Genomic DNA, 12,126 nt, shown 5'->3' with positions numbered 1-12,126 from the left:
CCAACTGGTCCCCATCCTAAAAAGGATACTCCCATGGGTCTACCCAGCATGAGCACCTCTAGGTCTTTATCCCCACATTGGTTAACGGAGGGAGTTGGATGAATCCAGTCCAGCCTTTCTGTGGATTGTGTGACTTGCTGGCCCCCACTTTCTTTTTGGTCTGGAGCCACCACCAAAGGAAGGGATCTCATCTTCCTTCTGTCTGAACTGCATGGGCTTCTTGTGCTTCTTGCCTCTGAGCTCTGGCCTTAGAATTTTTTCAACAAGGTGCTCAGTGTCCACAGAAAGTGTCTTGCTCTCTCTTTGATTTACTGAAGTACCACAGATTCAAGCTTCCTAAATGAAAGACTATGTGAGGTTATTTTTAGAAAGAATTTAATTATCCCTCAGTTTGAAGACAAAATTTAATTAGAAACATGGCCAAAATCGATGGGTAATCTTTTGAGTAATATTTATGCAGTTGAGGACTCAAACTCCAGGATTTCACACAAATACAAGCCAAGAAATATTTATTCATTAATTTTTTGAGAGCAAAGACAAAGTATTTTCTAAAGTCCATATAAAATGACTTGGGAAGAATTGACTGAAGCTCAATAAATCATGGATACTTCAAAAACCGTTTATACTTGACTGCTGTCATTTAATTCTTATTACCACTCATTCTTAATTTGTTGTGAACACATATTTAGGGAGGAGAAACTTACATTTTTCCTGGGTTATTATGACTTGTCCTCTAGAGCTGAGTGGCCTTGCTGCCTTACTCCAGTAGAGGCAAAAGCTGTGACTTATGTCACTATAAGGGTGTCCAGATCATGAGAGTGTGCTGAAGAAAGAAAATGGATTGGTGAGAGGATCCTAGATTTAGGGAATTTTAATTTTTTCTAATTAAAAATTTAAATATAATCTGCAGCTATAGACCTTAAAATAGCAAATTACATTTTATAAGCTGGTTTAAACATTTCAGTCTTTACTCTTCTAATTGTAGAGCCTGCTGTCCTTTTTGGAGTCATTCAACAAAGAAAAAGAACGCTTTTTGGATGTCCTGACAATAAAAAGGAATGTAGATGAGCTGAATAAGGATCAGTTGCAGTTGAGAGAAGCCTGGGATGGTCTCAACTACCAGGTTACTGTGTTATGTTGATTAGAGCGTTTTTGTGGGGCAGCTTGCTTGTTGGATCAGAGCTTTAGACTTTCCATGAGGAATTCTGTAAAAGACAGGGTAGATGCTTCAACAGAAAGTTGTGAGAATATATTGTGAGTTGTACCATATTTTCTCCATGATCTAGTTTGAGTAGTGGTTGATATAAATAGGAACTTATAACATTCTCTTGAGAGAAATTGCAGGCTTATCCAAAGTTTTTGTATCTGCCATCAGTTCTTGCAATTGGAATCCTTATTCTATCAATATTGACCTGCAGCCTCCTCTCTGCTTTGGGATAGTACCATGTGTCAATATCAATAGATGCTTCAAGTAGGTAGGGACAAACCCAGAGAGAAAGTGTAGTGATAAATGTGTGTATGTGTGTCTGGATATATCTGTATGATTTCAGTCATTTTAAATTTATTGACTCGTGTTATATATGGTATATATGGAAGAACATGTATTCTGTAGTCATCTGATGTAGCATTCTGTAAATATCAGTTAGGACAAGGTGGTTGGTGGTATTCAGATTGTCTATGCCTTGACTGTCATTTTGTCTAGACATTCATTCTGTCATTTCTGAGAGAGGATTATTAAAATCTGTAGCAATCCTTCCTTTAATTTAGTCAAATTTTGTGTCATGTTATTTTAAGACTTTGCTATTAAGTATGTATGTTTATGACTGTTATGTCTTCCTGAATCAACACTTTTACCACTATGAAATATTACTGTTTATCTCTGGTAAGACTATTTTTCTAGATGTCTACTTATTCTGATATCAATATGATCATTGCATTCTTTCTATGCTGACTGTATGGCACATCTTTTTCCTTCATTTATTTTCAACCTATTTGAGTCTTTATATTTAAAGGGCATCTCTTATAGATAGCATATAATTGGATCTTGCTTCATTATCCACTCTGACAATATCTGCTTTTTCACTCAAGTGTTTAGACTATATTTAATGTTATTATTGATATGGTTCAGTGTAGGTTTATCACCTTATGCTTTTTTATGTTTGTGTACATGCTAAGTTGCTTCAGTCATATCCAATTCTTTGTGACCCCATGAACTGTAGCTGGCCAGGCTCCCCTGTCCATGCAGTTCTCTAAGCAAGAAGACTGGAGTAGGTTGCCGTGCCCTTTTCCAGTGCATCTTCCTGACCCAGAGATTGAACCTGCGTCTCTTACATCTCCTGAACCAGCATGTGGGTTCTTTACCACTAACTAGTGCCACCTGGGAAGCCCTTTTTTAATGTTTATCCCCTCTGTTTTTTGGGGAGGGCTTCCCTGGTGGCTCAGATGGTAAAGAATATGTCTGCAATGCAGGAGACCTGGGTTCAATCCCTCCTCCAAGATCTTGGAGGAGGGTATGGCAGCCCACTCCAGTATTCTTTCCTGGAGAATCCCACAGACTGGGGAACCTGGTGGGCTACAGTCCATGAGGTCGCAAAGAGTTGGACATGACTGAGCGACTAAGTACACACACCTCTGTTTTCGGTATCTCTATTCTTTCTTTTCTTGCCTTGTTTTAGATTATGTTAATATGTAACATATTAAATTCCATTTTAATTTAGCTATTGGCTTTTTAACTCTACCTCATATTGTATTTTTACTGTGATTACAATATATTATAAAATTTTTGCCATCTACTTAAAAGTTGTAAAATTCTAAGTTGTACAACTTCTTACAACATGTAGATGTCTTGCAATCAAATCTCTCACTTTTTATGACTGGTTGCTTTATATATAAATATATGTATGACACACACATATGTTTTAAAGTTCCCAATACCATGTTATAAATTTTTGTTCAAAACAATCATGTGTTTTAAATAAATTAAGGGAAAAATCAGTTTTTCATATTTATATAACTATTTACATTTCCATTGTTCTTTTCTAGAGATTTGAGTTTCTATCTGAACTCACTTCTTTTCAGCTCGAAAACTTCTTTTAACTTATCTTATATTGCAGGTCTTCTTTTTTTCTTTTGGCTTCCCTGGGTCTTTGTTGCAGTGTACAAGCTCTTCATTGCAGCAAGCAGACTTCTCTCTAGTTGTAGTGCTTGGGGGCTTCCCTTGTTGTGGTGCAAAGGCTTAGTTGCTCCGTGGCATGTGGGATCTTAGTTCCCCATCCAGGGATTGAACTCATGTCTCTTGCATTGGAAGGTGGATTCTTAACCACTGGGACCACCAGCAAAGTTCTGTCTTCATTCTTTCTAAACAGTTTTGTTGAGGTATGATTTATATGCCATAGAATCTGCTCATCTTAAATGGCTAATTGACTTTTAGTGAATTTACAGAGTTACAACAGAGATTATGCATCACAAATACTCTTTGGCCCTCAAAAAGTTTGCCAATACCTGCTCAAGACTCTTGACCACCAGGAGCGACAGCCTGTTTTCAGAATACATTTATCACGCCGTCTGTGAAATGTGTTAAACACTAGCTCAGTGGCTTAAAAAGAGCCACACTTTCTGAGTCCCTAACTTTGAAGGACCAGTGTAGCTCCAGAAATCTTCCCATAAAATGGCAGTGCTCCTTGCATTATCAGCTCCTATTCTGATCACAGCTCTGACAACTCTGATCCCTGTGAAGGGCAGGAACTCTGTTACAAATCCTCAACAACACAGGAGAGGAAGAAGATGCTGTCTGTATAGTTCAGGCTGTTCCAGGCCACTGAGATCTGGCCTCATTTTGCTGCCAATGATTTGGAAAAATCACCCAAAATAATGAGAAAAATCATTAAAAGAATTATTTTACAAAAGTAAGTGCTACAAATTGATGATAGCTTGAAAATCCAATCCTTAGGCAGAGTGCCACTCATTTTCTTGGTGTTACATAATGAAACTTATTAATTTTAAAGTTATCATATGTATAACAGTCAATTCCATCCAGTTTCTGGTTCAATTGGTTGAGGACACAGATATCTCAACGTATCTTAATAAATGGTTTCATTTTAAGCCTGCTATAGGAAATAGCCACATTGTGTTATTTTGACCTGACAAGATCTTATATAAATTTTCATCCAAATTCAAAAGTAATTTCCAACACTGAGAAAGAAAGCATAGAACTAGTTTCCTATGTTAAGAGTGGAAGGAGAATGAAAGGTAAATATTGCCTTCTATCGTTCCTCTTCCTACTGCTGCATAGAGTACAGCTCACAGTCAGAAAATTCACCTTTGTCTTCTTTCAAAACATATATGGAATTCAACCTGGTGCTCTGTGACGACCTAGATGGGTAGGAGGAGGGAGAGAAGTTCAAGAGGAAGGGGACATACATATTCCTGTGGCAGATTCATGTTGCTGTATGGCAGAAGCCAACACAGCATTGTAAAGCAATTATCCTTCACTTAAAAATAAATAAACATACAGCTTTCTTTCAGTTGCGAAAAGAATAATAGCTGAGTTAGAGGTATCACTCTTAGCTTATCTTTTGCTCAGTTGTTTGCCAGTTTTCTGGTTTTTTTTGTTTGTTTGTTTATTTTTGGAGAAATGCTAATAATAATAAATTATATATTTATAATAAAAGTACATCCTAGCTTCTTTATATTAAAATTCATAATGATGAAAACCTCTTTTTCATTTTTTTTCCAACTGGAGCCTTCACGGCATATAATTAATGATTTAGGGATTGTAAAGCTGTCTTTTGCTACATGCGTTTTGAGAAAATAAACTTGCAAGGCAATTAATAAAATACTGCATAGCATCACTTATATGCGGAATCTTTATTTAAAAAGTCAAACTTAGAAGTTCCCTGATGGCTTAGTGGTTAGGATTCTGGGCTTGCATTGCTGTGGCCTGGGTTCAATTCCTGGAAACTGAGATCTTGCAAGTAGCATGACGAGGCCAAGAAAAGAAAATGAAAGTCATAGGAAGAGAGAGTAGAAAAGTGGTTGTCCAGGACTGAGGTAGTAGGAAACAGGGAGAAGTTGGTTAAACGGTACTTTCAGCTTTAAGATGATTCAGGTCTGAAGAGATAATGTAAAACTTGGTGACTATAGTTGTTAACACTGTATTATATCACTGAAACTTGCTAAGGGAGTGAAACTTAAATGTTCTTGCCCAAAGAGATAAATATGTGAAATGATGAATGTTAATTAACTAGATGGTGAGACTCCTTTTACAATGTAAATGTGTATCAGGTCACCATGATGTACACTTTAAATATCTTACATTGTTGTCAGTTATACCTCAATAATGTTAAAAAAAAAAAAAAGCAAACCAAAATGCAGAAAATTCCATGCTTCTAGTTTATGAATAGTGCCATTTGACTGCCTTAAAAGAGCCTAACTTTGTTCTCATTTTATATCTTTGTATTTGAGTTGTGGATTTAATGGGATTTTTTTTTAATACTTGCCTTGCATATAGTGGGCAACCAATAAATGTTTTTCAGTGAGTTAATTATGAATTAAAGAAACCTATTCTTAAAAAGTAACCTGTGGATCACAATAAACTGTGGAAAATTCTTCAAGAGATGGGAATACCAGACCACCTGACCTGCCTCTTGAGAAATCTGTATGCAGGTCAGGAAGCAACAGTTAGAACTGGACATGGAACAACAGACTGGTTCCAAATAGGAAAAGGAGTACGTCAAGGCTGTATATTGTCACCCTGCTTATTTAACTTCTAAGCAGAGTACATCATGAGAAACGCTGGACTGGAAGAAACACAAGCTGGAATCAAGATTGCCGGGAGAAATATCAATAACCTCAGATATGCAAATGACACCACCCTTATGGCAGAAAGTGAAGAGGAAGTAAAAAGCCTCCTGATGAAAGTGAAAGAGGAGAGTGAAAAAGTTGGCTTAAAGCTCAACATACAGAAAACGAAGATCATGGCATCCGGTCCCATCACTTCATGAGAAATAGATGGGAAAACAGTGGAAACAGTGTCAGACTTTATTTTTTTGGGCTCCAAAATCACTGCAGATGGTGATTGCAGCCATGAAATTAAAAGATGCTTACTCCTTGGAAGAAAAGTTATGATCAACCTAGACAGCATATTCAAAAGCAGACATTACTTTGCCGACTAAGGTCCGTCTAGTCAAGGCTATGGTTTTTCCATTGGTCATGTATGGATGTGAGAGTTGGACTGTGAAGAAGGCAGAGTGCTGAAGAATTGATGCTTTTGAACTGTGGTGTTGGAGAAGACTCTTGAGAGTCCCTAGGACTGCAAGGAGATCCAACCAGTCCATTCTGAAGGAGATCAGTCCTGGGTTTTCTTTGGAAGGACTGATGCTAAAACTGAAACTCCAGTACTTTGGCCACCTCATGTGAAGAGTTGACTCATTGGAAAAGACTGATGCTGGGAGGATTGGGGGCAGGAGGAGAAGGGGACGACTGAGGATGAGATGGCTGGATGGCATCACCGACTCGATGGACGTGAGTCTGGGTGAACTCCGGGAGATGGTGATGGACAGGGAGGCCTGGCGTGCTGCGATTCATGGGGTCGCAAAGAGTCTGACACAACTGAGCGACTGAACTGAACTGATTCTTAAAAAGTAACCTGATTTTTGCCTATTCTTCCCTATAAAACCAACTTAACTCTAAGAATAGTGACTATTTAGTAGAACTGTGATAAAAGAGAGAGTAGAGATTTAAAACGTATGCTTTCATCATCAGTGTGGTGTCCTCCCCAGCCCTTTGCTCTGTTATACTGCTGACCACACTTTACTGTGGGTTTCCCTGGTGGCTCAAATGGTGAAGAATCTGCCTGCAATGCAGGAGACCCAGGTTCGACCCAGGTCGGGAAGATCCCCTGGAGGTGGGCATGGCTACCTCCTCCAGTGCTTGCTGGGAGAATTCATGGACAGAGGAGCCTGACAGGCTATAGTTCATGCGGCTGCAAAGAGTCAGACATGACTAAGCAGCATTCACTTCACTTCACTTCTTCACACTTTACTGTAACCATGTACTTATTTGTTTCCCACACTAGGTGGCTCTGGCAGGAGCTGTGGCTGTTGTTTATCTGGTTGATCCTTAGATGTGTGGACCCTTGTGCTAAACTTACAGAGTGTCTTCATGACGCATGAATCTGGACAAGATCCTACTCCTATTTTTATTCACTTATTAAGGCTACAGTCCATGGGGTTGCAAAAAGTCAGACATGACTGAGCAACTGACACACACAAATTGTATGTTTATTTGCTTTTATCCTCATACCTCCTTCCATTCTTCTTTTTCCTTAGGCCACCATTGTGATGTGCCTAGCGTGTATCTTTTCATTTATATGTTCTTCCAAAATGCAGTAATGTATTTATATAACCTTGTATTAAGTTGTATAAATTGGTATTATATGTTTTGAGCACACACATATTTAAGCCACCTCCACGTTGCCATTCATGTACATCTATCTAATTGAGCAAATGTATGAAAGTGGGAGTGAATTTTGGTGGTTCCTCAGCAGGGAGAAAATTCAGGTAGAAGGGGCAGAAAAAGCAAAGACCTGAGAAGGTAATCGGGGCTTGGGGCAATAGGTGGTTGGCATGTGTGTGACTCACACACGTCAGGAGTGGTGGGAAGACTGAGGATGGAGGAGGCAGTGGGATTGAGGGGCGGGGGCTTTGGTGAAGGACAAATAATCAGGAGATGTGGTAGAGATGTCTAATATAAATAGACGACTGGGGCTAGTGAGGAAAATAACCTATACATCTGCTTGCTATCTGTAGATGTAATGCCAGAGAAGACAGGGGATTATAGGATTTCAAATGGTCATTCAGTACAGTGTCTACCCCCACTTTGTAACTATTTACAACTAAATTTGTAACTATTTAAAACTAACTTTTACCCCCATGCTGTAACTGTTTCTGATTCCCTTCTTGTAACTGATTATGGGTTGATCAAAACATTTGTTTTCATTCTTGCACCCTCTTCTGAAGCTTTTGAACAAATTATCTTCTCGATCAGCAGCTAGCCAATGATACTTAGAAATATACCTCTTGATCAGTATTTCCTTGTCTAACATATCAGAATTAAAGTACTGTGTTTAAAGGGTTGTTTTAAAAGAATTCTTTAGAGGGTTAAGCATACTGTATGTGAACAAATAAACTAGTAAAGTGTCTACTGAAGAGCATCTTTTCTTTTTTTTTTCAGATTAATGTGTGGCAAACAGAGTTGAATCGTGTCTTGCCCTCACCCCTTTATCAAATAGAAACTTGGCTCCAGGAGGTAGAAAAGCTTATGGATGAAGATTTGCCAGTCTCCCAGGATTACAATGAAGCCATGGCTCTAACACAAGAAAAAATTACTTTATTCCAGGTTGGCAAAGAAAAAAGAAAACAGGGAAAAATCTATATTTTGTTAGAATTGTTCTTGAGGAAGACTTTTCTCCAAGAAGAAAGGGAAGGAAATATAGTGGGTATTTGAGGATGGTTTAGATGATTCCCCTGGAGATTTTTGGGACCCAAAATGATTTGTCCAGTAAGTTCTAAAGCAACTGTAAAGTGGCCAAAAAGGAGAGGGGAGACTGTTTTAAAACATGGGAGATTGGGTTCTCACTAAAATAATATGAAACAATTTAAGATTTATAGCATTTGAGCCCACAATTAAATGGAAAATACCTCTGAAAACAAAAGATTTTGATAATGCTTTTACCAGAGAAACTACAGTCTGCTTCTCTGTAAAATGTTCTAGTTTAAAACATCTATGATGGAAATATTTATTCACAACATTTTAGTTGAAAACGTAAGGGCTTATGATTTCTTTTTAAAAAGATGCAGTGCGTGCACAGAGCAAATGAGATTAACAAACCCTTGGTTACAGAGTTTGACAGTAAGTGTGGTTCATGTCATACTAAATTTCTTTTCAGAGTCTGATGGATAAATTTGACTTCCATTTGAATACTCTCCTGGCATTTGAAAATAGAGATGAAAACCATTTGCCCTTGGTACCCCCTGAAAAATTGGAGGAAATGAAAAGAAGGTTTGTACCACCATCCTTTCACAACTGCTGACGTCTTCGTGTATGAACACTAACATGGTGCTGCAGGCAGCAGGAAATACAGATTTGTAGATAATTTTTGACAATTAGTCTTTAGCTCTTGATAACACTTCCTTTGTGTTTTATGTAATAGTAACATAATATCATGCTAACATACTTCCTCTTTTATTTCCTGGGAGGATATGGTAGTAGGAAAATGTTCTGGAGTTAGAGGCAGAAACTGAGCTCTTTATCTTGGTTTTGGCCAAATTATTATGTCTTTCTGCACATTTTCTCATTTGTAAATACAGAGTAATGGTAATCACTCTGTTCATGTCTCACAAGGAATACTAGGTGAAATGGGAGGAAGTATATGAGAGCACTTAAGAAACTCCAAAAAACTATAAACTAAAGATTATTTAATTGGTGTTTGTCCACATCATCTTCTCTTGTCTCATTATTCAAACAATGATATTAAGAAGGTATTATCTTTAATAATGAAAGCTGTTAATATGTAAATGTGTAAATTATAGTTGTATTCTTATATGGAAGTTTTCAAATTCAGTAAAATGTTTTAGAGATTAATATTTTATCATAGAATTTCTCAATAGGGGAATAATTTCTTCAGAACATAATTTTGTTGGGTATTTTTATCTTAGAAATAGCTGGTTTATATCTCATCACAATGTTTGTTTTACTTTAAAAAAAAAAAAAAGAGGTGAGGATGCATCTGAGTTCCATGTGATTAAAAGAAAATGTTAAAGCCCCAATATTTTTAAAAATGCCAAACAGATTTTTCACATTTGGCCAATCGTATTAAATTAAATTCTAAAACCTGCACTATCTTCCAGAATCAACAACATTTCGGGGGAAAAAGTCATTCCACGTCTAGAATTTCATTACTATGAGTGCTCAGTTCTTGGTTTGCTGGAGGAAGTGAAATCAAAATTGCTTGTTTGGAACATCAAATACGGGAGCAAAGAATCTGTGGAATTACTGCTAGAAGACTGGCATGTAAGCTACTTTATTTCTCTTCTCCATGATCCTGGGTTTGCATGTTTCCTGAGCACAATATCCCTTAACTTTTCAGGTTTTGAGATGAGTTTTCTTGGTAGCTTTCAGTAGCTTAAATATTACCTAGAGAAAAAGATTATGGGTAGTCAAATAACAGACATTGAGAAGTATAAGAAGGAGAAAATAACATTATTTAGCACAACAGAGGAAACTGAGTTAACCAGGCTAAGTTACAAAATAGTTAGAAAAAGTTTCAATGTTACTTCCTTTAAAAAAATTTCCTATTTCCACCTACTGGGTGTCTTGCTTAATATCTTTTCCCACTCTGATGTATGGTTGTATTCAAAAATTAAATTTTTCTTAGAACATTTTAATCTTAGCCTTTCAAGGTTAAAGAATGGGCAAAACAGTATATTCTGTCTTGGAGGTTTTTCTGGGGGAGGGGTTTAGCTCTTATAATTTATAGGAAAAAGTTTTGCAAATAATTTAAATATATGTGTTTATATGATAAACTAAAACTAAAGCATCCTAGCAATATCATTTCTATAGTTAGGCCTTATTATCCTTCTTCCTGTATCTCTGTTTTTATTTTTTGACCATGTTGTGTGGCTTGCAGTGTCTTAGTTCTCCGACCGTAGATCCTGGGGCCACGGCAATGAAAGTGCCACATCCTAACCACTGGGCAACCAGTGCATTCCCTGTTTCTCCATTTTTGGAATGAGGGCCAAAAAGAAAAATCTAAGATTATAAACTTCAGTGGAAAAACTGGAAAAACCTGAAGAGGAAATATTTATTTACAGTTTATGATTTAAACGCTGTACATTCCTGAATAGGAATCATCATCCTAAATTAGATTTTGAATATTTTAACTTCTTTTTCTTACTTTGATTTTTCATTTTTCCATTCAAATAATCATACTGTTGGCACATAAGTGTATAATGAATGAGTTTTTAATTGTCTGTTCTTCCATGGAAGATTTTGCTTGCCTAAGACACATAATAACTTGGATAATGGTATTTCTCAAGGGTCTGTGATAGATGATAGATTGTATCTATTTATATCATGCTCAACATACCTAATAAAAATTATTCAATATTAATAAAGACATGAGAAAAACCGAGGTAGAACTGTGTAACTACATTGAGATAAACTTTGTCTGGTCTCGTACTTGTATATTGCTAATACTCGTGTGTATGTTTCTTTGACCTTAAAACTATCTTTCTTCATGAACTACTTACCCAAATATGTAGTATTAATTGCTGTAAAGAAATTTTGGTGCCTAAGCGCTTCATCAATGTTTATGTCTCTGTCTGGATTTCTTGACACATTAAAAAAAATTGTCAATATGTTTTATTTTCATTTCCTCCCCCCTAGAAATTTATTGAAGAAAAAGAGTTCCTAGCTCAACTTGAAACTTCATTTCAAAAATGTGAAGAAATTCATAACAACTTGGGTAAAGCTGTATTTTCTTTTTGATGGAATGACCATCACTTAAAAATAACATTTCATTGGTTTCACTTTCCTTATGTATCTTAATGCTTTAGGAATTGGTATTGACATATATGTATGTTTTGGAAAATTCTTGCATTCACTTTTAATACTTTTAGTATACATATTTATTTCACCACTGTCAATTAGTATGCAGATATTTTTCTTAGCAGTATTATTTTCTTAATGAAAAACTGTTTTTTAAAATTGCTCTCTTGTTTTGTTAACATTATAGCTGGAGAATATCCAAATATTAGTAAACGATATACGATGGTGAAATATCATTTTTCCATGTATAGAGAAAATATACTTAATGTGAAGTCCACTCTACAAAAAGTTCTGGCATGTTGGGCTACTTATGTGGAAAATCTTCGTTTACTAAAGGCTTGTTTTGAGGAGACAAAGAAAGAACAGATGAAAGAGGTATTTTCAGTCTTACGGAGTTCACTTAATTTTATTTTATTTTTTTTCATTTTGTTTGGATACCCTCATTTTCAATGAGAGACCAGGAATGATAAACAATTGTTGGAAAAATTCTCCAAAGTATTGGAAAGAGTTTAGGTTCTT

General features: G+C 36.5%; 1 protein-coding gene across 5 annotated transcripts in view; it reads left to right on the top strand.

Moving 5' to 3' along the window:
- Positions 1-12,126, top strand: part of SYNE2 (spectrin repeat containing nuclear envelope protein 2) — a 323,973-nt gene that overhangs the window by 97,443 nt on the left and 214,404 nt on the right. For all 5 annotated transcript variants that reach the window (XM_040226258.1, XM_040226261.1, XM_040226260.1 and 2 more), the window contains exons 11-16: positions 986-1,123; positions 8,233-8,397; positions 8,948-9,060; positions 9,909-10,071; positions 11,446-11,524; positions 11,795-11,982. In XM_040226258.1, coding sequence (XP_040082192.1) covers positions 986-1,123; positions 8,233-8,397; positions 8,948-9,060; positions 9,909-10,071; positions 11,446-11,524; positions 11,795-11,982 — 846 coding nt within the window. The remainder of the gene's footprint in view (positions 1-985; positions 1,124-8,232; positions 8,398-8,947; positions 9,061-9,908; positions 10,072-11,445; positions 11,525-11,794; positions 11,983-12,126) is intronic.

The sequence above is a fragment of the Oryx dammah genome, unplaced genomic scaffold (assembly GCF_014754425.2).
Source record: "Oryx dammah isolate SB20612 unplaced genomic scaffold, SCBI_Odam_1.1 HiC_scaffold_26, whole genome shotgun sequence".
Classification (NCBI taxonomy): Eukaryota; Metazoa; Chordata; class Mammalia; order Artiodactyla; family Bovidae; genus Oryx; species Oryx dammah.
Note: the sequence above shows the minus strand (reverse complement) of the source record. Positions and strands in the feature narration are given on the sequence as shown.